The 26,923-nt window shown below is 40.9% G+C and overlaps 1 protein-coding gene across 1 annotated transcript in view; it reads right to left on the reverse strand.

Annotated features, from left to right (window-relative positions):
* The window catches only part of DDX46 (DEAD-box helicase 46), a 377,912-nt gene that overhangs the window by 116,720 nt on the left and 234,269 nt on the right, over positions 1 to 26,923 (reverse strand). The window contains exon 15 of the mRNA XM_053717210.1: positions 11,573 to 11,735. Coding sequence (XP_053573185.1) covers positions 11,573 to 11,735 — 163 coding nt within the window. The remainder of the gene's footprint in view (positions 1 to 11,572; positions 11,736 to 26,923) is intronic.

Here is a 26,923-nt window from a genome sequence, read left to right on the forward strand (position 1 = left end):
CAGTTCTGTGTGTCATTGCCATTTAATTTATCCCGAAAGCTATGTTCTTTAACGGGGGATAGAATATCTATAAATGAACCTTCCTTAGCATATGTCATTTGTCTTTCTATGTTTTTAAATTAGGATCCCCAGAGAGTCAATAATCCATCACGATTGCATTAACCAGTAAAACCAAATTTTTTGATATGTATCTACATTTCCCAGGATAAAAACTGCAGTTTCATGGAGTTTGTGTGTCATTTTAATTTTGTCTAGAACCTCTTGCCATGTTGGTGCTCTCTCCCTCCAATACTTAGCAATGCACAGTCTTGTAACTGTGCAAAGTATTCTGATAAAAGTGTTGATATGGTGGTGATAGTCTGGGAGCGGTATGTTGAGTAGTCCCTGGGACATGGCAAGTGTTATCTGTTCTCCTAATAGTGTACTAAGGTGGTTGGATAAGCATGACCAAATCTGTTTAATTCCACGACACTCCCACCACATGTGTATATAAGTTCCTATTTCATTACATCCCCTATAACATTTTCTGTATTTTACCTCTGTGAAGTGGGAGGTTTTTATAGGGGTTAAGTACCACCTAAAGATGGTTTTATAGCTGTTCTCTTGTAGATCTGCGCTTATCAAACCTCTGCAGGAGGAGTAAAGTAATTCATACCATTCCGTCACCTCTAAGTTAATGCCTATATCAGTTTCCCACTTGCACATGAGAGGGGATTTTTCCTCATTTGTTGTGGATTGTAAAGCTATATATATTCTTGAGATGATGTGTTTCTGCCTCGAATCAGCGCAGCATATTTTCTCTAACGTGGTGCTGAGGTGTTTATGTGTGTTTGAAAGAAATTTATGTAATGCAGAAGTGATTTGCAAGTATAAGTACCACCTAAGGGGTTCTGGTGTTAGCTTCTCCTGGATTTGCGTGAAAGTTAATGGTTTGTTGTGTAGTACTATGTCACCTACCCTATAAAGACCCTTATTTGCCCATTTGTCTAATTGTTTCCTATATTCCTTTGGGATAAGATATCTAAGTGGTGTTTTGAATGAGTATTCTGGGACCAGTTTTTTCTTTTTATTTAGAGTTCTCCAGTGCCCTATCGAGTGACCGGTGATTGGAGAATAAGCGTGGACTGCCTGTAAAGATACAGAAGTGTCCCATAATAGAGCGTCTGGGGGCTCAGAGTCTCCCAAGTCCGCTTCCATCCCTATCCAGACTATATCTGTGTTAGACGTTCCTACTAGCGCTGTCTGGGCCAGTCTTGAGGCATCATAATAGTCCTGTAAGTTAGGTACTCCCATCCCTCCCAGCTGTCTATGCTTTGTAAGTGTTTGAAAGGGGATCCTAGAATGTTTTTTGCTATTAATGAAGTTAATAAGTTCAGATTGCATTGTTTCCAGGTCTTTTTTTGGAACTGGGATGGGTAGTGTTCTGAACAAGTATAACAGTCTTGGAAGAATATTCATTTTTGTTGCCGCTATTCCATGAGAAGTTAAGATGTTTCCACTTTGCGATATCCCTACGAATTTCTTTATATAGGGGCAAATAATTGATCCCATATAGTTCCTCATATTGAGCTGATAAATTAATTCCCAGATATTTAATATATGATTTGACCCAAGAAAATTCAAAATTGAGTTCAATTAGTTTTTTTGTCTAAGGTGGCAACGCTATTGCCATTGCTTCACTTTTATCCATATTTATTTTATACCCCGATATGGCAGAAAATCGGTCAAGGACGTCATAGAGGTTAGGGAGAGAAGTTAAGGGTTTGGTCAATGTCAGCAAAACGTCATCTGCGAAAAGGGCAATCTTGAGATCCCTATTTTTAAGTTGTAAACCTGTAATATCAGGATTTTGCCTAATGCGGGCAGCTAAGGGTTCCATACAAAGCGCAAATAACGGCGAAAGTGGGCATCCCTGTCTAGTTCCGTTTTTAATATTTATAAGTTTTGAACGATGTCCAATAGCCCTAACCGTAGCTGTAGGTGCAGAATACATACCTTGTAAAGTAGTGACAAAGGGGCCTCCAAATTTCATTTTCTCCAGGACAGCAAACATATACCTCCAGTCAATTCTGTCAAACGCCTTCTCCGCGTCCAGTGATAGGACCAGAGAAGGCGTTTTGGTCTTGGTCAATTGGGAAATGGATGTGAGTATGCGTCTAATGTTATCAGGGGCTTCCCTGCCCATCACAAACCCAACTTGATCTGGATGGACAATTTCTGGCAGCATCGACTTAAGCCTATTAGCTAGTATCTTGGTAAAAATTTTGAGATCTTGATTTATAAGAGAGATGGGTCTATAGCTAGCACACCATTTGACGTTTTTCCCCGGTTTGGGTATTACAGCTATCCTGGCTCTGAGAAGATCAGGGGGTATCGTGTGACCTTGCATGATATGGTTGGAGAACTTAAGTGGGATACCAATGAGGATTTGAACAATTTGTAGTATTCCTCCGGCAGTCCATCTGGGCCTGGGGCCTTTCCTAGCTTTAAGTCTTTTACCGCCTGTTGGACTTCAAGCATCGTAATCTCCTGATTTAACTTATCTCTATCCGTTTCGGTCAAGGAGGGCAGTTGTGTTTCGTCAAGAAATTCATGTAACAGAGTTTTAGTTTGTGCAGACTGAGCCACTTTGTTCCCGTCATATAGATCACTATAATAGTTAGCAAAACAGTCAACTATTTCCTGTGGATGGGTAGTGGTGGTACCGTCATGTTTCTGAATCTGTGCTATAGTCGCTACTCTCAATTTTTCACGAATTTTATTAGCCATATATTTATCCAGCTTATTGGCATATATATATATAGTAATTGGTCTTAAGCCGGAATGCTGCCCTGACTGACTGGTCATTAAGAATGTTAGCTAATGTCGAACATTTTTTTTTGTAGTTGCTGGTAAACTATTTTAGATTGTGTAATTTTGTGTTGCTGTTCTAATGTGCTTATTTTGTGTTGGAGTTCTTTCCTTTGACTGGTATATTTTTTAACCAGGACAGCTTTTTCTTTTATTAGTAGTCCTCTTAAGAATGTTTTGTGGGCTGCCCAGGTTGATATGGGGTTTTCCGTTGTCCCTGTATTAATCTCCCAGTACTCCCTCATTTGTCTTGTTACTGATTTCAATGTTACTGGATCTTTGAGGCAAAAAGAGTCAAAAGTCCATGTTTTAGTTCTGTCAGTAGGTTGTAGGGTACCTATTCTCAGCTGTGTCATTGAGTGATCCGACCATACACAGGAGTGGATGTTAGCTGATTCTAAAGAGGGCTGTAGTATTTGACTTACAAGTATGTAATCTAACTTTGTGTATGTCTTGTGAGCCGCTGAGTAATACGTGGTATCTGTCGTGTCTCCATATAGGGTCTTCCAGGAGTCAATTAAGGTGTGTGTGCTCAGATGGTCAAGTATCGTTTTGGCCTTGTTATACTGTCTATGTTGTTTATTGGACATTAGTTGGGTACTTGTTCTAGATTGTAAGGCAAGATCAACATTGAAATCTCCTGCCAGGATTGTTCTAGACTGTGACCAATTTATCAGCTGATGCGATAACAGCCTAAAGAAGGTGTCTTGCTTGTCATTGGGGGCATATACGTTACAAAATGTGATTTCAGTACCTTGTTCTGGCCCCTGACTATCAGGTACCTGCCCTCTTTATCTTTAAGTGTTTCTGTATGGACAAAGGGTATAGATGAATGTATCAATATAGAGACTCCCCTTTTTTTCGAGTCAGTAGTAGCATGATAGTGTAGTGGGAATTCTCTAGTCCAGTATCTAGGTATCTGTGAGTCTGAGAAATGTGTTTCCTGTAGGAAAATCACATTGGCTCATAAAGATCTATATTGTGTGAGTGCTGTTCTACATTTAATATCTGAATTTAGCCCCCTGACATTGTGTGAGATCAGGTTAATCGCCCATGGCTCCATAGATAAAACAGGTTTGATAGCTGTTGTTGCATATAGCTCCTGGTAATCTGAGTTTATATTGACCTAGGTTTTCTCTGACTTGGTTCTGTCCCCCTGCCACATAAGCCACACATAAGAAGAGGGGTCTCCTACCAACTTCAGTGTTTCCCCGTATACAATATCATGTACTTTAGATGTTAAAGGAATAACAGATACTGTAGTAGCACTAATAGAAACCTTTTCTGCACGCAAAAGCTTATGACAACTGTTACATACTACAGCTGGAGATATAATCTCCGCTAGTTTACAACAGATACACTTAGCTTTGGTAGAACTGTGTTCAGGCAGGATGGTTCCTACAGCAGCTTCTGAGACAGGATCAGATTGAGACAGCTTGTAAAATTTAAAAGAAAAAAAATAACATTTAAACAGAAATATCTTATTTCCATATATAGCAGTTTCAGGAATGGGAAAGAATGCTAAAATTGACACAAAAAAACCCAAATAGCATAGCCCTCTGAGCATAAAGAAGGCAAGGAGCATATAGGAAGTGGGTAAATAAAAATCTAAAAGATTTTTGGCGCCAAGCATGACGCAAAAGAAGGTTGAATTTTTTTTTGCTGCCAACAAACATCTGGAAATGACGCAACTCGCATCATAAACAATTTTGCGCCAAACAACCTGGCATCAACTAAGACGCAGGAAATGACGAACTTGTGTCATTACAGACACATTCACGGCCAAAAAATTCTCACGTAAGAATGACGCAACAAATAACAGCATTTTGCGCCTAATTGGCCAGCAAGTTTTCAAAGAAAAAAACAAGTCAAATTGGAAAAAAGACTATGCCCCAGGTAAGAAACTTCCTAAAACATGATTCCCAAAACGAAACTGCCAGACTGCAAAAGGAAATACACAGACCTGACTCATGGCAAAAATAAGTAAAATACATATATTTAAAACTTTATATTAATACATAAAGTGCCAAACCATAGCTGAGAGTGTCTTAAATAATGATACATACGTACTGAAAGACACCCATCCACATATAGCCAAACCAGTACTGAAAACTATCAGCAGAGGTAATGGTATACAAGAGTATATCATTGATCTGAAAAGGGAGGTAGGAGATGAATCCCTACGACCGATAACCGAGAACCCTTGAAAAGATTTCACGCAAGGGAAACCATAAAATCAATAGGCGATACTCTCTTCACATCCCTTTGACAAACTGTACTCTGAGAGGAATTGGGCATCAGAATGCTTAGAGCGCTTACAGTCATAAAAATCAAGCACAAACTACACCACCTCCATAGGAGGCAAAGTTTGTAAAACTGAATTTGTGGGTGTGGTGAGGGGTGTATTTATAGGCATTTTGAGGTTTGGGAAACTTTGCCAATCCTGGTAGGATTGTATATCCCATACGTCACTAGCTGATGGACTCTTGCCAATCACATGAAAGAAAAGAAGATCCAAGTCTCTCCCATTCATTCTTAATATTTGGCATTTTTACGGGAACCAGGAAAGTCTTACCCAGAAAGAGCATCCTCTGAAGTATCAGAGGTGTCCTCATCCGTGGATAATCTAGTATAAGATAAATCCAACAAGTTGGTAGATGACCCCTGGGAAGGATAGCAATATTTGGACCTTTTCGCTCACGCTTAGCAGGGCGAGGTAAAGTACTGACGGTCGCAGACACTGCCGTTTGTAGCTGTTCACTAAAGTCTGGAGGTCCCAAAGGAGGATTAGTAGTGCTATGGGGAAACTGCATGTGTAGTAGGAGATGACTGCAGTGAACGCACCTCATGGGACAAAGACTCCTCAGAGGTGGACGGTTCAGTGGTACTAAGCAACTTGGGTTTCTTAGATATAAGTACTTTATCAAGGCATGTGGAACATAATTGAGCATGCGGGTATACCGTAGCCTAATCACAATAAAAACAGGTATTCGATTTAGGTAAAGAGGGAGCACCCTCTAACGTATCAAATTCTTCAATAGCTTGCGCTTATAAGATGGACTATAGAAAAAGATAAATGGCACTTTTATACCCCCCAATGGCTGGGGCTCTCACCACCTTCTATGACCCAGGCCTCACAGAGAAACCGCTTTGTCTCCTGTAAACCGCACAGTCAGGAAAGAGGAAGTCAATGAGACCACACCCGGTCACGTGGTGTGCCATGCAGTACTGCCCTTGCTCCTGGAAGAAGCGCGCCAAACCTAACAGGCCACTCAGATATTCAAAACGAAAGTAAAACCTGAATGTTCCAACATCTGCCTGAGCCTCAACTCACATGTCGCAGCATAAAACATAATAAAGCAAATTATGCATAAATCCCCCCTGTTCAATAATCCCCTTCCGGAGATATTAACCTTTTATTCCATACAGATAAAAGGAATCACACATTGACCCTGTCTTCTTGCATTATCATAAGAGTATAAAATAAAACAATATTACCGGAATCACCGCCGTGGAACAGAGACACAGCCTCTCAAGTATGACAATCTTGTAGCATTGCACCCGACATGGACTTGAGCGATAGAAGCAGGCAGTGAAACTCATCAACACTGATTGCTTAGGAGCTGTTAATACAAGACAATGGTTTCACAGAAAGAAAGACTCTCCCTGCATCTCCAGACCCTAACATTCGGCAATGCTCTCGCTGAGAGGCTGACAAGACCACTTAAAACTCCAATCCCATTCAGAAGAGTACTACCCTCCATAAGAGACTACTCTGAATCTTCCAACACTTTTCTGCCATCCTCCTGTGACGAAAGGCAAAGAATGACTGGGGGATGAGGGGAGAGGGGGAGGTATTTAAGACTTTGGCTGGGGTGTCTTTTCCTCCTCCTGGTGGCCAGGTTCTGTATTCCCACAAGGAAGGAATGAAGCCGTGGACTCTCCTTATATTAAGATGGAAATATAGGGAATCTTCACCCGGCTCCAGGAGAAACCCTTAGATTCGCACTAATATATATATATATTTACGCCACACCTTATAGTAAATCTTCCGAGTAACAGGTTTGCGAACCTGAAGCATAGTATCAATGACCGCTTCAGAAAAACCACGTCTAGACAGAACTAGGCATTCAATCTCCAAGCAGTCAGCTTCAGAGAATCCAGATTTGGATGGAGGAAAGGACCCTGAATTAGAAGGTCCTTCCCTCAGAGGTAACCTCCAAAGAGGAAGAGGAATAACTGATGCGCTCTCCTGTTTGCTACGAGTAATGACTCGTGGAAGGAGAGCAAACTGAGGAAACTGGTATGCTAGAGAGAAAACCCAAAGGAACCGCTAGAGAATCTATCAGAGCGGCCTGAGGATCTCTTGACCTTGAACCGTTCTTTGGAACCTTGGCTTTTAGGCGGGACGCCATCAGATCCAACTCCGGAACCCCACACCTGAGGGTTATCTGAGAGAATACTTGCAGATGGAGAGCCCACTCCCCGGGTTAAAGTCTGTCTGCTCAGGAAATCTGCTTCTCAATTTTCCACTCCTGGAATGTGGATGGTAGATAGACAATCGTGAGCTTCCGCCCACTGAAGAATGAGAGTCACCTCCTTCATGGCCAAGGAACTCAGAGTTTCTCCCTGGTGGTTATTGTAAACCACTGAGGTGATGTTGTCCGACTAGAATCTGAAACCAGACTAAAGAAAATTGAGGCCACACTGTCAAGGCATTGAAGACTGCCCTCAACTCCAAGATGTTTATGGGAAAAGACTCTTCCCGAGACCACAGGCCCTGAGCTTTCAGAGAACCCCAAACAGCTCCCCAGTCTGATAGGCTGGCATTCGTAGTTACAATCACCAAGGAAGGTCTCAGGAAGAAAGTGCCCCGAGAGAGATGTTCCTGTGAAACCCCCACGAGAGAGATTCTCTTGTTAGGGGGTCCAGATTTATCCTCTGCGATAAATCTGAATGGTCTCCGTTCCATTGACGGAGCATGCAAAGCGGCAGCAGTCGCAGATGGAACCGAGAAAAAGGAATGATGTCCATGGAAGCCACCATCAGACCAATCACCTCCATGCATTGAGCCACTGTTGGACGAAAGGCAGACTGGAGAGAAAGGCTATCACTGCAAGAAGTTTGGATTTTCTGACATCCGTCAGGAAAATGTTCATAGACAAGGAATCTATGATAGTTTGTAGGAAGCACACTCTTGTAGAAGGAACTAGAGAACTGGTTTCCAGATTTACTTTCCACTCGTGGGAACATAGAAAAGACAACATCTCTGTATGTGATCTTGCTAGTTGAAAAGATGATGATGCCTGAACCAAGATGAACGGAACGAATAGTTTCCATCTTGAAGGACGAGACCCTTAGGAACTTGTTAAGACACTTTAAATCTAGGATGGGACGAAAAGTTCCCTCCTTTTTGGGAACCACAAATAGATTTGAATAGAATCCTAGACCTTGTTCCTTTAGAGGGACTGGTACAATAACTCCCAGGGAGGATATGTCCTTTATGCAATTTAAGGCCTCCCTCTTTACCTGGTTTGAGGATAATCTTGACAGAACAAATCAGCCTTGTGGAGGGCAAGACTTGAATCCTATTTTGTAACCCTGGGATACTATGTCCACAGCCCTTGGATCTGAGACATCGCATATCCATGCCTGTTGGAAAAAGAGAAAGTCTGCCCCCCACCTGATCCAAAATCGGATCGGGGCGGACCCTTCATGCTGATTTAGAGTCAGCAGAAGGCTTTTTGTTTTCTCTTGTTCCAGTGCTGACTGGATTTCCAAGTGGACCTGGATTGGTCTGGTTTAGAAGAGGAAGAGGAGGACTTTTGCCCCTTAAAGTTGCGAAAATTAGAAGTTTGTCGACAACTAGGTCTATTCTTCTTGTCCCGAGTTAGGAAAGATCCCTTTCTACCCATAATCTCTGAAATGATTTACGCCAGACCAGGTCCAAACAGAGTCTTACCCTTAGAAGGTAAAGCTAAAAGCTTGGCCTTTGAAGAAACATTAGCTAATATTTTAACCACAGAACCCTGCGGGGCTAGCACAGTGAAGCTAGACATCTTAGCTCCAAATAAGATGCTGCTCCCACAACCGTGGCCATACTCGCTGCAGGTTGCCACTGTAATCCTTGATGGATGTACATCTTTTTTAAATAAGCCTCTAGTTTCTTATCCATTGGATCCTTAAAAGAGCAACTATCCTCAATAGGAATGGTAGCAAGAGTAGAAATAGCTCCTACCTTAGGCACAGTGTGCCATGAGTCACAAATAGAGTCTGCAACAGGAAACATTTTTAAAAACAGGGGAAGGGGAAAAGGGAACCCCTGGCTTATCCCATTACTGAGCTATAAATTTCAGACATCTTCTTTGGAACAGGAAAAACTCTCTCAGAAGATGGAGAATCAAACTCTACCCAGTTTAGAAGACTTAGTAGGGTTGACAGAAATCGAAGGCTCAGAGACATCCAAAGTAGCTAGAACCTCCTTCAGTAGTAATCGGAGGTGTTCAAGTTTAAATGTAAAATTTACTAAAGTGTCAGAGTCTGAGATTTCACCATCAGAAGCTACCAAAGTATTTTCCTCATCAGACAATTGAGAAAGACTGACTAACGCCGTCTTAGAGGGGTCAGAAAACTTACTAGCATGCAAATGTTGAGATTTCCTCTTACGCTTACCTGAAGAAGGGAAAGCAGATAAAGCCGCAGATACTGCTGAAGTAATCTGAGCGGCAAAATTCCCAGGTAAATAAACACCCCAGATGGTTGAGAGGACACAGAAGGAACAGTATGAGAAACAATTAAGACTTGGGACGTTTGAGGAGAAAGCCGAGGCATGTCACGCACAGCAATATCCTGAGAGACACTTAGCTCAGAAGGGAGAATGTTTTCTTTAAATTTTAACATTTTTAATGTTTTTGCTAAACATAAGGAAGAAAACTGCATTGGTAGGGCAATCTGATTCTCTAAACAAAGCAAACATTTATCCAGAGAGATGGGCTGATCCTGTTCTGAGTCAAAAGCTCTAAAGGACAGGTTCCACTAGTGTTAAGATTGATTAAAAACAAAAAAAATACAAAATAATTTTTTTTTATTTTTTTTTAATGAGAAGTAAAATGAAAATCAACGTCAGACAAGTTATCTGAAGCTCCTACCGGCCCAGAGAGATAACCCCACTAGTAAGAAGAAGAAGTTGTGAACTGTCAGCTAAGAGATTCTCAACTAAAGTCACTCCGATCGGCAAGATAACTAAGCCAACACCTCTCCTCATCCTCTTCAATCAGACACTATGTCCACGAAAGTCCACTCCGTAAAACCGGAAGTGCGGAAGACACGAGAGCGGCTGGGAAAACTAACTGCAACACACATAAGAGCGCGAAATAACAAACGGCTGCATTAAGTTTAAAAGCTCTCTGCAGTGTTAAACTGGTAAAAATCCAGCACAACGTATGTTCCAAGACCTTATAAGGGAATACGTAGTATGCAATACACACTGCCAAGAATTAGAGTAATTAACCCCTTAAGTCTCTCTTTTTGTCCTCATACTAATAAAGTGCCAATTACTACTTTAGGATCTATTAACCCCCAATAAAAGCTGTCCCAACACTGTACCCCTAAGACAATATGGTAACTATGTCCCATAATGTGATCCACTAGAGGGTTAACCTCTGAAGTGCTGTCCTTCTTAACCTAGAAGGAAGAGTCACTTACCTGTGGATCCGGCTGCAGGACAGAAAGCAGCTACATAGGTGTGACAGGCACTGTGCTCCCTGTCATAGACCTGTAGTAAAAGAAAGAGCAGAGTAACCAACCCTGGCTTTCTACAAAGGGGTAGCAAAATTGTTAGAAGACAAAGACTACCTCACCGCCTTCTAACTGCTAAAAGCCACCACTACTCTTACTCAAGAGATTGACGTGGACACAGCTAGACTCCAATCCTTGCTTGCAGGGAAAGATACCCATAAAAGGATTAAATATCTTCAGACACCAACTCCATTGAAAGAGGCAAAGAGAATGACTGATGATTATGAATCAGTGAAGTTACACTTAACAGCTTTGCTGGGGGGGTGCTCTTTGCCGCCTCCTGCTGGCCAGGAGTTGAATACCCCACTAGTAATTGGAATGACATTGTGGACTCTCCATGTCATAGGAAAGAAATGTGGTTTAGAACATATTTGTACAAAAATATAGATATATATGCTTAGAGACCATATTAGCACTACCAGCTGTAAGGAAAAAACAAAAATAGACATCTACAACAAAACCACACTACCATTTGGGCAAAACCTGCTAATAGCAAGAATGTGTTAAATAACTTATACACTTAAGCCTGTCAGTTACAAAGTTATATGTGAAGGGGCATAAATGAGGAACAAATCCTTAGTCAATGCAGGAGTAATTAAAACCAACACATTTTTGGAGGCTTTCAAATGGAAAACGAACAATCCAGAAAGGTAGCTAAATTGTTTCTTCCTAAAAATAAATGCTCTTAAGAAATGTTTGTAATAGACTTGTATGCTTTTTTAAACGTGTTATATGTCAACCACAACGATGCAAGAACTGACACAATTTGGACTATGTATGCAAGTTAAAATTGTTCACGAGTATACAAGGAACCACATCAATAAAAATAAACAACAATTTAGAGACAACCAGCTCATACAACACTTGTTAACACTGATAATAGATTAATTTATGGTAAAAAAAAAGTTAAAGAACAATACTGTACCTCCATGGAGAGATAAGCAAGGGTAAGATGCTTTCATTAAGTCCTTCAATAACCCATCTGCATGTTCTTGCTTATCAACAAAAATAATGACTGATCCATTTTCTTGGTAATGTCCCAAGAGCTCCAGTAACTTGAAAAACTTCTTTTCTTCCTCTATTACAATCTAGGAGTCAAATAGATTTATTAAAGCCTAGAATTTTCACTTTTTTTCCCTACAATGCATTCTTAATTTATTGTAAATTTAAATCTAGCGATACCCCAACACGGCTACACATATAGTGAAAGTACCAACCAGGAACCGCAGATCACTGATGGTCCTAAGCTGACACTGTCATTGACCCAATTAGCTGTGGTAATCGCACAACCTAACTATGCAACTGCTGCTGCTGATTGGGTGAGCAACAGTTTCCACTATAGACCAGCATTGCTACGCAGCTCAAGAGCAGTACAACTCCTTGTTGGGGCATAACTAGTGTTAAAATTAAATGCTCTAACAAATTAGAGCATTCATTTTTTTTTTTCATTATGGCGGCCCATTAAGGTGCCAATTATTTTGGACTTTAAAGAGTTCCATTTAAAGAAACAGGATTTAGATTGCGTACAATAAAAATAAAAATTGACCTTTTTGTCAAACTGAACTCTTTCTTTTTGTATTTTGACTATTCTTCAATAGGAACACACTGAAGTAGGTTTAGGAAGATGGCATTTTAAGGCGGGAAATTACCTGAAGTAAAAGCCAGTGGCCACCATCTTTATTAAGGGCATTAGAGGGTTGTCATGATACATGTAAAGGCAATTTAAGGCGGGAAATTACACCCATCTTGATTGGTCCCTATAGGCTATTTAAGCCATACTTTTACCAGCAGTAGACATCTTGAGAAAGGCCCAGCTTTGGGGCCGAAACGCATTGATGTACATGTTATAAGTAGTCACTGCTCGAGTTTACATATAGGGTAAGCATATTTTCAATTAAGTTTATATTCATATAAGCGTTATTGCACTACGTGATTTTTGTTTTTCATAGGTACTGCAATTTTTGGATCCTATTGGATTTCTTATTCACTTTTTTCACTTGAGTCACTTTTTTTTTTTTTATCATATATTTTTGATAACCATCTTTATTTTGATTTTTGATTTCTTGGATACCCCATCATACACAAAGAATTAATTGGATTCACAAGGGCACCGTATCCGTTACACAGGACATTTGTTAAGGATATCATCACTTATTAAGACTTTTTATATCATTTGGGACTTAATACACATTTTTTTGTGTTTATATGTTTTGGTATTCCCCTCTCTCCGGAGGGGCACTTACTCTATTGTTTTTAACTTATTTTTTAATTGTTTTTAATCAAATTGTTTATGTACATAGGGTACCCTAGTTTATGTGAATGTAATAAATGTATTTTAATATTTTGTTATTCTGATACTTTAGTCTGTAGCTGGCGATCCCTCTTTTTTGCGTTTTTAGGGGTCTCACTTTGGGAGCTTGTATCTGTTTGGATGTTGGCGCTGTATATGCACTTTTAAACAGGTTCAGGAAAATGCACAACTTTAGCATTAGATGGTAACAGTGTTTGCAACTATGTAATACATATACAGTGCTCAAGAAAACAATTTATACTCACCAGAAAAATCCATTTCTTTCATTGTGGTGAGAGTCCACAATCCATTACTCCTGGGCATTACTCTTCCCTAGCACTAGAGAAGAACCCTATAAAACCCTTCCCATCTCACCAGTACCTCAGTCTAACACATAGCCGAGCACAAAGAGGAAGGAAAAGTAATAAAAGCAAACAATAGGAGCAGGAAAAAATAGATGATAAAAAAAAAAAAAAAAAAAAAAAAAAAAAAGGTGGGGCCTCGTGGACGCTCATCACTATAATGGAAATTAATTTATCATCAGGTAAGCATAAAATATAATTTATGCTTACCTGATAAATACTTTCTTAGCAGTGAGATAACCCAAATTCCTATTCATAGCATATGGGTCACCAGGAGGAGGCAAAGACACCCCAAACAGAGAATTCTATATCCCTCCCACTTCCCCTCTCAGTAGTTCAAGCTGAGGATAAGAAAAAGTAGAGAGATAAAAGGAGTAAAGAGGTGCCATAAGACCACTGCTAAAAAAGAAAATTATTTATCAGGTAAGCATAAATGATATTTCTTTCTAATGGCAGCGAGTCCCTGAATTCCTTTTCATAACATATGGAAAACCAATACCCAAGCTATGGTGGTTCAAGAAAAATTTAGGGAGGGAAAGGTAGGGAAGGCAGTTCTAAAAACTAGGCACAACCACTTGAAGAACTTTTCTCCCAAGACGCCTCAGCTGAGGCAAAAAGGATCAAATTTTTTTAATTTTATGAAAGTATGTAATGAAGACCAAGTAGCAGCCATACAAATCTGTTAAACTGAAGCCTCATTCTTGAAGGCCCAGGAAGAAGCCACTGCATGGTAGAATGTGCTGTAATCTGTGATGGAGGCTGCTTGCCTGCTTCTATATAAGCCATGCAAACATCTGAGCCAGAAGGATACAGGGTATAACAGCTGTGGATTTTTGACCCTTGCGATTACCAGAATAAATGATAAACAAGGAAGATGATTGACAAAAATCCTTGACAGCATGAAGATAGAACTTTAAAGCTCTAACCACATTAGGATTATGCAACAACCTCTCCACAGAGGAAGGAGGATTGGGATAAAGAGATGGAACAATTTCCTGATTAATAATGTGAGTTGCGACAACCTTAAGTAAAAACCCTTCTTTATCCATAGTACAGCCTTATCCGAATGAAACACTAAATAAGGCGGGTCACACTGGAGAGCAGACAGACACTCTATGAGCAGAGGAAATAGCTTAGAGAAACAACACTTTCCAAGTAAGTAACTTTATAACAATAGAAAGCATAGGCTCAAACGGAACCTGTTGAACTCTAAGAACAAAATTAAAAGGGACAGTCTACATCAGAATATTTATGGTTTTAAAAGATAGATAATCCCTTTATTATCCATTCCCTAGTTTTGCATAACCAACACAGTTATTAATACACTTTTTATCTCTTTGATTATCTTGTATCTAAGCCTCTGCAAACTGCCCCTTATTTCAGTTCTTTTGGCAGACTTGCATTTTAGCCAGTGCTGGCTTCTAGGAACTCCACGTGCGTGAGCTCAATGTTATCTATATGACACACATGAATGCCCTCTAGTGGTGAAAAATTGTCAAAATGCCCTGAGATAAGAGGCGGCCTTAAAGGGTTTAGAAATTGGCATATGAACCTCCTAGGTTTAGCTTTCAAATAAGAATACCAAGAGAACAAAGCAAAATTGGAGATAGAAGTAAATTGGAAAATTGTTTAAAATGACATGCCCTATCTGAATCATGAGTTTGTTTTGAACTAGACTGTCCCTTTAAGACTTCATGGAGGAACAATGTATTAAAAAAAGGTCTAAATTCTAGCAATAGCCTGAATAAACGACTGAACATCTAGCAAAATAAGCCAACCTCCTATGCAATAAAACGGAAAAAGCAGAAATCTGACCTTTAAGAGAACTAGCCGACAGGCCCTTCCTCTAGGCCATCCTGCAGAAACTGAAGGATACGCCGAGTCCTCACCTTATGCCAAGGAAACTCACGCGCCACACACCATGACAAATCATGCCTCCACAAGTTATGGTAAAATTGTCTGGTAGCAGTCTTATGAGCCTGGACCAGAGTATCAATCACCGCTTCACAGAATCCTCTCAGACAAAACTATGGACGCTGGAAGCACAAGCCCTGGAGAATGGGTTCCCAAGACTACCACCAGTAGAGAGAGAGACTTGTCACTGGGTTCAGAGATATTAACAGAGACAGGTCTGAGTGATTAACATTTCATTGCCTTAGCATACATAACTGTATAGATCTCAGATGGAAGCGAGCAAAAGGAATAGGGTCCAAAGCCGCCACCATAAGACCTACCACATACATTGAGCGCCAAAGAGTGGCGTGGAGAAGATGGCAGGCAGTCTGAAGATTCTATAAATAAAAAGAGAAGCGCTCAACCTGGAAACAAACAATTGCATAATAGCTTGTTCTATGGCCATTTACCACCAAAGAAGCAGCCTCTTTTTGCTCAACATGTGCCTTTCACAGAGAAGAACTTTCCTGTAACATATCAGTCTGATCCTGACTTAACAGTGCAGACCAGCCCCGAAATACCAGGCAATCAATCTCTGAACGAGACAAACGGCAAAACCCCAGAAGCACGTTTCGGCCTATTGTGGGCCTCATCAGTGAGGTGCAGCCATATCCATCTAGGCACACTGAGCAACGGGTCCACGTCTAAAGCTTCTCCTTGCGTTGATCTTTGAGATAAATACGCATGCTGATAGAATCTATAATGATCCCTAGAAAGCTCACTTTCGGGTTGGGGGTGAGAGAACTCTTTCTTAGGATTAGTTTCCAGCCATGCATCCAAAAGGTACCAGAGTAACTTCTGTGTGAGATGTCACTAAATGTAAAGATGGTGCTTGAACCAAGATGTCATCCAAGTAAGGCGCCACAAAAAGCAATCCCCTGTAGTCTGACTACAGCAAGGAGAGCCCCCAGAACCTTTGTAAAAGCCCTGGGAGGCGTAGCTAAACTAAACGGGAGAGCTATAAATTGGTAATGCTTGTCCAGGAAAGCAAAACTGATACTGGTGATCTCAGTGAATCATAATGTGAAGGTATGCATCCTTCAGATCTATGGTGTCTGTCTGCCAGTACCCAATTTGCTAAACAAAAATATGCCTCATGCACTCAAATGCATCTAAAGGAAATGAGGCGCCCGCACTCTGAGCAGACACTAAAAGGAAAAACCCGCTGCTCCTACTCACCAACGATCGGCACCATCAATGGCCGATGCAGAGAGGGCCACAGAGTGCCCCTCTCTGCATCAGTGGGTAAAAAACATAATTTATAATACACCCCTCACCACACCCACAATTCAGTTTAACGAATAGCCAAGAAGTGGGGTGATAAGAAAAGAGCGAAAGCATCAAAAAAATAAGGAATTGGAATAATTGTGCTTTATACAAAAAAATCATAACCACCACAAAAAAGGGTGGGCCTCATGGACTCTTGCTAATATGAAAGAAATGAATTTATCAGGTAAGTTCTTACATAAATTATGTTTTCTTTCATGTAATTAGCAAGAGTCCATGAGCTAGTGACGTATGGGATATAAATACCCAAGATGTGGAACTTCCACGCAAGAGTCACTAGAGAGGGAGGGATAAAATAAAGACAGCCAATTCCGCTGAAAAATTAATCCACTACCCAAATCAAAAGTTTCAATTTTAAAAATGAAAAAAAATGAAATTATAAGCAGAAGAATCAAACTGAAACAGCTGCCTAAAGTACTATTCTACCAAAAACTGCTTCTAAAGAAGAGAAAACATCAAAATGGTAGAATTAGTAAAAGTATGCAAAGAAGACCAAGTCATTGCTTTGCAAATTTGATCAACAGAAGCTTCATTCTTAAAAGCCTAGGAAGTAGAAACTGACCTAGTAAAAAGAGCCGTAATCCTCTGAGACGGGGAATAATCTGACTCCAAATAAGCATAATGAATCAAAAGCTTAACCAAGATGGCAAAGAAATGGCATAAGCCTTCTGACCTTCCTAAAACCAAAAAAAGATAACAAATAGACTAGTCTGTCTGAAATCTGAGTAGCTTCAACATAATATTTCAAAACTCTTACCACATCCTAAAGAATGTAAGAATCTTACCAAAGAATTCATAGAATTAGGACACAAGGAAAAGACAATAATTCCTCCACTAATGTTGTTAGAATTCACAACTTACCCCAGGACACTCATCTACATATAGTAGAAAGCCAAACCAGTACTGAAACGAGAATCAGTAGAGGTAATGGTATATATAAGAGTATATCGTCGATCTGAAAAGGGAGGTAAGAGATGAATCTCTACGACCGATAACAGAGAATCTATGAAATAGACCCCGTAGAAGGAGATCATTGAATTCAAATAGGCAATACTCTCTTTACATCCCTCTGACATTCACTGCACGCTGAGAGGAAAACCGGGCTCCAGCCTGCTGCGGAGCGCATATCAACGAAGAATCTAGCACAAACTTACTTCACCACCTCCACGGGAGGCAAAGTTTGTAAAACTGAATTGTGGGTGTGGTGAGGGGTGTATTTATAGGCATTTTAAGGTTTGGGAAACTTTGCCCCTCCTGGTAGGAATGTATATCCCATACGTCACTAGCTCATGGACTCTTGCTAATTACATGAAAGAAAGAAAATTTATGCTTACCTGATAAATTTGTTTCTTTTTAGACACAATGAGTCCACGGATTTCATCCTTACTTGTGGGATTACGCCTCCTGGTCAGCAGGAGGCGGCAAAGAGCACCACAGCAGAGCTGTATATATAGCTCCTCCCTTCCCTCCCACTCCAGTCATTCGACCGAAGTTAGGAAGAGAAAGGAAAAGCCAAGGTGCAGAGGTGTCTGAAGTTTAAAAAAAAATAATCTGTCTCATAAAACAGGGCGGGCCGTGGACTCTGTCTAAAAAGAAAAGAAAAACATAATTTATGTAAGAACTTACCTGATAAATTCATTTCTTTCATATTAGCAAGAGTCCATGAGCTAGTGACGTATGGGATATACATTCCTACCAGGAGGGGCAAAGTTTCCCAAACCTTAAAATGCCTATAAATACACCCCTCACCACACCCACAATTCAGTTTAACGAATAGCCAAGAAGTGGGGTGATAAAAAAGTGCGAAAGCATATAAAATAAGGAATTGGAATAATTGTGCTTTATACAAAAAAATCATAACCACCACAAACAAGGGTGGGCCTCATGGACTCTTGCTAATATGAAAGAAATGAATTTATCAGGTAAGTTCTTACATAAATTATGTTTTCTTTCATGTAATTAGCAAGAGTCCATGAGCTAGTGACGTATGGGATAATGACTACCCAAGATGTGGATCTTTCCACACAAGAGTCACTAGAGAGGGAGGGATAAAATAAAGACAGCCAATTCCTGCTGAAAATAATCCACACCCAAAATAAAGTATAATAAAAAACATAAGCAGAAGATTCATACTGAAACTGCTGCCTGAAATACTTTTCTACCGAAAACTGCTTCAGAAGAAGAAATTACATCAAAATGGTAGAATTTAGTAAAAATATGCAAAGAGGACCAAGTTGCAACTTTGCAAATGTGATCAACCGAAACTTCATTCTTAAACGCCCAGGAAGTAGAAACTGACCTGGTAGAATGAGCTGTAATCCTCTGAGGCGGAGTTTTACCCGACTCAACATAGGCAAGATGAATTAAAGATTTCAACCAAGATGCCAAAGAAATGGCAGAAGCTATCTGGCCTTTTCTAGAACCGGAAAAGATAACAAATAGACTAGAAGTCTTTCGGAAAGACTTAGTAGCTTCAACATAATATTTCAAAGCTCTAACAACATCCAAAGAATGCAAAGATTTCTCCTTAGAATTCTTAGGATAAGGACATAATGAAGGAACCACAATTTCTCTACTAATGTTGTTGGAATACACAACTTTAGGTAAAAATTCAGAAGAAGTTCGCAACACCGCCTCATCCTGATGAAAAATCAGAAAAGGAGACTCACAAGAAAGAGCAGATAAATCAGAAACTCTTCTGGCAGAAGAGATGGCCAAAAGGAACAAAACTTTTCCAAGAAAGTAATTTAATGACCAATGAATGCATAGGTTCAAAGGGAGGAGCTTGAAGAGCTCCCAGAACCAAATTCAAACTCCAAGGAGGAGAAATTGACTTAATGACAGGTTTTATACGAACCAAAGCTTGTATAAAACAATAAATATCAGGAAGAATAGCAATCTTTCTGTGAAAAAGAACAGAAAGAGCAGAGATTTGTCCTTTCAAGGAACTTGCAGACAAACCCTTATCTAAACCATCCTGAAGAAACTGAAAAATTCTCGGTATTCTAAAAGAATGCCAAGAAAAAAGATGAGAAAGACACCAAAAAATATAAGTCTTCCAGACTCTAAAATATATCTCTCTAGATACAGAATTACGAGCCTGTAACATAGTATTAATCACAGAGTCAGAGAAACCTCTTTGACCAGGAATCAAGCGTTCAATCTCCATACCTTTAAATTTAAGGATTTGAGATCCTGATGGAAAAAAGGACCTTGCGACGGAAAGGTCTGGTCTTAACGGAAGAGTCCACGGCTGGCAAGAGGCCATCCGGACAAGATCCGCATACCAAACCTGTAAGGCCATGCCGGAGCTACCAGCAGAACAACGAGCATTCCTTCAGAATCTTGGAGATTACTCTTGGAAGAAGAACTAGAGGCGGAAAGATATAGACAGGATGATACTTCCAAGGAAGTGATAATGCATCCACTGCCTCCGCCTAAGGATCCCGGGATCTGGACAGATATCTGGGAAGTTTCTTGTTTAGATGAGACGCCATCAGATCTATTTCTGGAAGTTCCCACATTTGAACAACCTGAAGAAATACCTCTGGGTGAAGAACCATTCGCCCGGATGCAACGTTTGGCGACCGAAATAATCCGCTTCCCAATTGTCTACACCTGGGATATGAACCGCAGAGATTAGACAGGAGCTGGAATCCGCCCAAACCAAAAAAATTGAGATACTTCTTTCATAGCCAGAGGACTGTGAGTCGCTCCTTGATGATGTATGCCACAGTTGTGACATTGTCTGTCTGAAAACAAATGAACGATTCTCTCTACAGAAGAGGCCAAAACTGAAGAGCTCTGAAAACTGCACGGAGTTCCAAAATATTTATCGGTAATCTCACCTCCTGAGATTCCCAAACTCCTTGTGCCGACAGAGATCCCCACACAGCTCCCCAACCTGTGAGACTTGTATCTGTTGAAATTACAGTCCAGGTCGGAAGCACAAAAGAAGCCCCCTGAATTAAACGATGGTGATCTGTCCACCACGTTAGAGAGTGTTGAACAATCGGTTTTAAAGATATAAATTGAAATATCTTTGTGTAATCCTTGCACCATTGATTCAGCAAACAGAGCTGAAGAGGTCGCATGTGAAAAACAGAATTTATGTTTACCTGATAAATTACTTTCTCCAACGGTGTGTCCGGTCCACGGCGTCATCCTTACTTGTGGGATATTCTCTTCCCCAACAGGAAATGGCAAAGAGCCCAGCAAAGCTGGTCACATGATCCCTCCTAGGCTCCGCCTTCCCCAGTCATTCGACCGACGTAAAGGAGGAATATTTGCATAGGAGAAATCATATGATACCGTGGTGACTGTAGTTAAAGAAAATAAATCATCAGACCTGATTAAAAAACCAGGGCGGGCCGTGGACCGGACACACCGTTGGAGAAAGTAATTTATCAGGTAAACATAAATTCTGTTTTCTCCAACATAGGTGTGTCCGGTCCACGGCGTCATCCTTACTTGTGGGAACCAATACCAAAGCTTTAGGACACGGATGATGGGAGGGAGCAAATCAGGTCACCTAGATGGAAGGCACCACGGTTTGCAAAACCTTTCTCCCAAAAATAGCCTCAGAAGAAGCAAAAGTATCAAATTTGTAAAATTTGGTAAAAGTGTGCAGTGAAGACCAAGTCGCTGCCTTACATATCTGATCAACAGAAGCCTCGTTCTTAAAGGCCCATGTGGAAGCCACGGCCCTAGTGGAATGAGCTGTGATTCTTTCAGGAGGCTGCCGTCCGGCAGTCTCATAAGCCAATCTGATGATGCTTTTAAACCAAAAAGATAGAGAGGTAGAAGTTGCTTTTTGACCTCTCCTTTTACCAGAATAAACAACAAACAAGGAAGATGTTTGTTTGAAATCCTTTGTAGCATCTAAATAGAATTTTAGAGCACGGACAACGTCCAAATTGTGTAACAAACGTTCCTTCTATGAAACTGGATTCAGACACAAAGAAGGTACAACTATCTCCTGGTTAATATTTTTGTTGGAAACAACCTTCGGAATAAAACCAGGCTCAGTACGTAAAACCACCTTATCTGCATGGACCAGATAGGGCGGAGAACACTGCAGAGCAGCTAACTCAGAAATTCTTCTAGCGGAAGAAATTGCAACCTAAAACAAAACTTTCCAAGATAATAACTTAATATCTACGGAATGTAAGGGTTCAAACTGAACCCCTTGAAGAACTGAAAGAACTAGATTAAGACTCCAGGGAAGAGTCAAAGGTCTGTAAACAGGCTTGATTCTAACCAGAGCCTGAACAAACGCTTAAACGTCTGGCACAGCTGCCAGCCTTTTGTGAAGTAAAACAGATAAAGCAGAGATCTGTCCCTTCAGAGAACTCGCAGAAAATCCTTTCTACAAACCTTCTTGTAGAAAGGAAAGAATCTTAGGAATTTTTATCTTGTTCCATGGGAATCCTTTAGATTCACACCAACAGATATATTTTTTCCATATATTATGGTAAATTTTTCTAGTTACAGGCTTTCTAGCCTGAATAAGAGTATCTATTACAGAATCTGAAAACCCACGCTTTGATAAAATCAAGCGTTCAAACTCCAAGCAGTCAGTTGGAGGAAAAACAGATTCGGATGTTCGAATGGACCCTGAATAAGAAGGTCCTGTCTCAAAGGTAGCTTCCATGGTGGAGCCGATGACACATTCACCAGGTCTGCATACCAAGTCCTGCGTGGCCACACAGGAACTATCAAGGTCACCGAAGCCCTCTCCAGATTGATCCTGGCTACCAGCCTGGGAATGAGAGGAAACGGTGGGAATACATAAGCTAGGTTGAAGATCCAAGGTGCTACTATTGTATCCAATAGTCGCCTTGGGATCCCTGGATTTGGACCCGTAACAAGGGACCATGAAGTTCTGACGAGAGGCCATCAGCACCATGTCTGGAATGCCCCATAATTGAGTTATTTGGGCAAAGATTTCCAGATGGAGTTCCCACTCCCTTATGAATTTGGCCTTTGCTAGGCGAGGCCAAGCCTTGAGAGCATTGAATATCGCTCTCAGTTCCATTATGTTTATCGGGAGAAGAGAGTCTTCCCGAAACCATAGACCCTGAGTTTTCAGGGGTTCCCAGACCGCGCCCCAGCCCACCAGACTGGCTTCGGTCGTGACAATGACCTATTCTGGTCTGCGGAAGCTCATTCCCTGTGACAGGTTGTCCAGGGTCAGCCACCAACGGAGTGAATCACTGGTTATTTGATCTACTTGTATCGTCGGAGACAAGTCTGTATAATCCCCATTCCACTGTCTGAGCATGCACAGGTGCAATGGTCTTAGATGAATTCGTGCAAAAGGAACTATGTCCATTGCCGCAACCATCAAACCTATTACTTCCATGGACTGCGCTATGGAAGGAAGAAGAACAGAATGAAGTACCTGACAAGAGCTTAGAAGTTTTGATTTTCTGGCCTCTGTCAGAAAAACCTTCATTTCTAAGGAAACTATTATTGTTCCCAAGAAGGGAACTCTTGTTGACGGGGACAGAGAACTTTTTTCTATGTTCACTTTCCACCTGTGAGATCTGAGAAAGGCTAGGACAATGTCCGTATGAGCCCTTACTTTTGACAGAGACGACACTTGAATCAGGATGTCGTCCAAGTAAGGTACTACTGCCATGCCCCTTGGTCTTAGCACCGCTAGAAGGGACCCTAGTACCCTTGTGAAAATCCTTGGAGCAGTGGCTAATCCGAATGGAAGTGCCACAGGAAATGCTTGTCCAGAAAGGCGAACCTTAGGAACCGAAAATGTTCCTTGTGGATAGGAATATGTAGGTACGCATCCTTTAAGTCCACCGTGGTCATGAATTGACCTTCCTGGATGGTAGGAAGGATCGTTCGAATGGTTTCCATTTTGAATGATGAAACCCTTAGAAACTTGTTTAGAATCTTGAGATCTAAAATAGGTCTGAATGTTCCCTCTTTTTTGGGAATTATGAACAGGTTGGAGTAAAAACCCATCCCTTGTTCTCCTAATGGAACAGGATGAATCACTCCAATGCTTAACAGGTCTTCTACACAGCGTAAGAATGCCTGTTCGAAGATAATTGAGACCTGTGGAACCTTCCCCTTGGGGGTAGTTCCCTGAATTCCAGGAGATAACCTTGAGAAACTATTTCTAGCGCCCAAGGATCCTGAACATCTCTTGCCCCAGCCTGAGCAAAGAGAGAAAGTCTGCCCCCCACCAGATCCTTCCCAGATCGGGGGCCAACACTTCCTGCTGTTTTGGTAGCAGAGGCAGGTGACTTGGCCTGCTTACCCTTGTTCCAGCCTTGCATCGGCCTCCAGGCTGGCTTGGTTTGAGAAGTATTACCCTCTTGCTTAGAGGGTGTAGAATTTGAGGCTGGTCCGTTTCTGCGAAAGGGACGAAAATTTGGCTTCTTTTTAGCCTTAAAAGACCTATCCAGAGGAAGGGCGTGGCCCTTTCCCCCAGTGATGTCTGAAATAATCTCTTTCAAGTCAGGGCCAAACAGTGTTTTACCCTTGAAAGGGATGTTAAGCAAAAGCGCTCTGCGCGCCACGATAGCAAACCCTGAATTATTCGCCGCTAATCTAGCTAATTGCAAAGCGGCATCTAAAATAAAAAAGAGTTAGCCAATTTAAGAGCTTGAACTCTGTCCAAAACCACCTCGTACGAAGATTCTTTATTGAGCGACTTTTCTAGTTCTTCGAACCAGAAACACGCAGCTGTAGTGACAGGAACAATGCATGAAATTGGTTGTAGAAGGTAACCTTGCTGAACAAACATCTTTTTAAGCAAACCCTCTAACCTTTAATCCATAGGATCTTGAAAGCACAACTATCTTCTATAGGAATAGAAGTGCGTTTGTTTAGAGTAGAAACCGCCCCCTCGACCTTGGGGACTGTATGCTATAAGTCCTTTCTGGGGTCGACTATAGGAACTAATTTCTTAAATATAGGGGGAGGACAAAAGGTATGCCGGGCCTTTCCCACTCCTTATTTACTATGTCCGCCACCCGCTTGGGTATAGGAAAAACATCGGCGGGCACCGGAACCTCTAGGAACTTGTCCATCTTACCTAATTTCTCTGGAATGACCAAATTGTCACAATCATCCAGAGTAGATAATACCTCCTTAAGTAGTGCGTGGAGATGTTGAAATTTAAATTTAAAAGTTACAATATCAGGTTCTGCTTGTTGAGAAATTTTCCCTGAATCTGAAATTTCTCCCTCAGACAAAACCTCCCTCCTGGCCCCTTCAGATAGGTGTGAGGGTATGTCAGAACAGATATCATCAGCGTCCTCTTGCTCTTCAGTGTTTAAAACAGAGCAATCACGCTTTCTCTGATAAGTAGGCATTTTGGAAAAAATGCATGCAATAGAATTATCCATTACAGCCATTAATTGTTGTATGGTAATAAGTATTGGCGCACTAGATGTACTAGGGGCCACTTGTGTGGGCAAAACTGGTGTAGACACAGAAGGGGATGATGCAGTACCATGCTTACTCCCCTCATTAGAGGAATCATCTTGGGCAATATCATATCTATGGCATTATTATCCCTACTTTGTTTGGACATTATGACACAAATATATCACATATATTTAAATGGGGAGACACATTGGCATTCATACATATAGAACATCGTTATCTGATGGTTCAGACATGTTAAACAGGCTTAAACTTGTGAACAAAGCCCAAAAAACGTTTTACAATAAAACCGTTACTGTCCCTTTAAATTTCAAACTGAACACACTTTATTACTGAATATGTGAAAAAGTATGAAGGAATTGTTCAAATTTCACCAAAATTTCACCACAGTAACTTAAAGCCTTAAAAGTATTGCACACCAAATTTGAAAGCTTTAACCCTTAAAATAACGGAACCGGAGCCGTTTTTACATTTAACCCCTATACAGTCCCAGGTATCTGCTTTGCTGAGACCCAACCAAGCCCAGAGGGGAATACGATACCAAATGATGCCTTCTATAAGCTTTTTCAGTGGTTCTTAGCTCCTCACACATGCATCTGCATGCCATGCTTTCCAAAAACAACTGCGCATTAGAGGCGCGAAAATGAGGCTCTGTCTATGACTAGAAAAGGCCCCCATTGAAAAAGGTGTCCAATACAGTGCCTGCCGTTTTTATTAAAACAATCCCCAAGATTTAACAACTATTAAAAGTAATAATCTGCCAAATATACTTAGTAAAGTAATCGTTTTAGCCCAGAAAAATGTCTACCAGTTTTTTAAGCCCTAATGAAGCCCTTTATTCTTTTACTTAAACTAAGAAAATGGCTTACCGGTTCCCATAGGGAAAATGACAGCTTCCAGCATTACCGAGTCTTGTTAGAAATGTGTCATACCTCAAGCAGCAAAAGTCTGCTCACTGTTTCCCCCAACTGAAGTTAATTCCTCTCAACAGTCCTGTGTGGAAACAGCCATCGATTTTAGTAACGGTTGCTAAAATCATTTTCCTCTTACAAACAGAAATCTTCATCTCTTTCCTGTTTCAGAGTAAATAGTACATACCAGCACTATTTTCAAATAACAAACTCTTGATTGAAGAATAAAAACTACATTTAAACACCAAAAAACTCTAAGCCATCTCCGTGGAGATGTTGCCTGTACAACGGCAAAGAGAATGACTGGGGAAGGCGGAGCCTAGGAGGGATCATGTGACCAGCTTTGCTGGGCTCTTTGCCATTTCCTGTTGGGGAAGAGAATATCCCACAAGTAAGGATGACGCCGTGGACCGGACACACCTATGTTGGAGAAAACAAGCAAAGGGGATTGCGTCCAATGCAGCAGTCATAAGACCTAGAATTTCCATGCATATGGTTACCGAAGGAAATGATTGTGACTGAAGGTTTCGACAAGCTGAAAACAATTTAGACGTCTCTTGTCTGTTAAAGACAGAGTCATGGACACTGAATCTATCTGGAAACCCAGAAAGGTTACCCTTAACTGAGGAATCAATGAACTTTTGGGTAAATTGATCCTCCAACCATGATCTTGAAGAAACAACACAAGTCGAATCGCATGAGATTCTTTGAATGAGAAGACTGAGCAAATACCAAGATAATCGTCCAAATAAGGAAAAAACCCTGTTCTCTGAATACAGAAAGAAGGGCACCGAGAATCTTTGAAAAAAATTCTTGGAACTGAGGCTAGGCCAAACAGTAGAGCCACAAAACTGGTAATGCTTGTCTAAAAAGAGAATCTCAAACACTAAAAGTGATCTGAATGAATCGGAATATGCAGATACACATCCTGCAAAACTATTGTAGACATAAAATGCCCTTGCTAAACAAAAGGCAGAATAGTCCTACAGAAACCATCTTTAATGTTGGTATACATAACGATTCAATAGATCCGGAACTGGTCTGAAGGAATTGACCTT

Source organism: Bombina bombina, chromosome 6 (genome assembly GCF_027579735.1).
Source record: "Bombina bombina isolate aBomBom1 chromosome 6, aBomBom1.pri, whole genome shotgun sequence".
Lineage (NCBI taxonomy): Eukaryota > Metazoa > Chordata > Amphibia > Anura > Bombinatoridae > Bombina > Bombina bombina.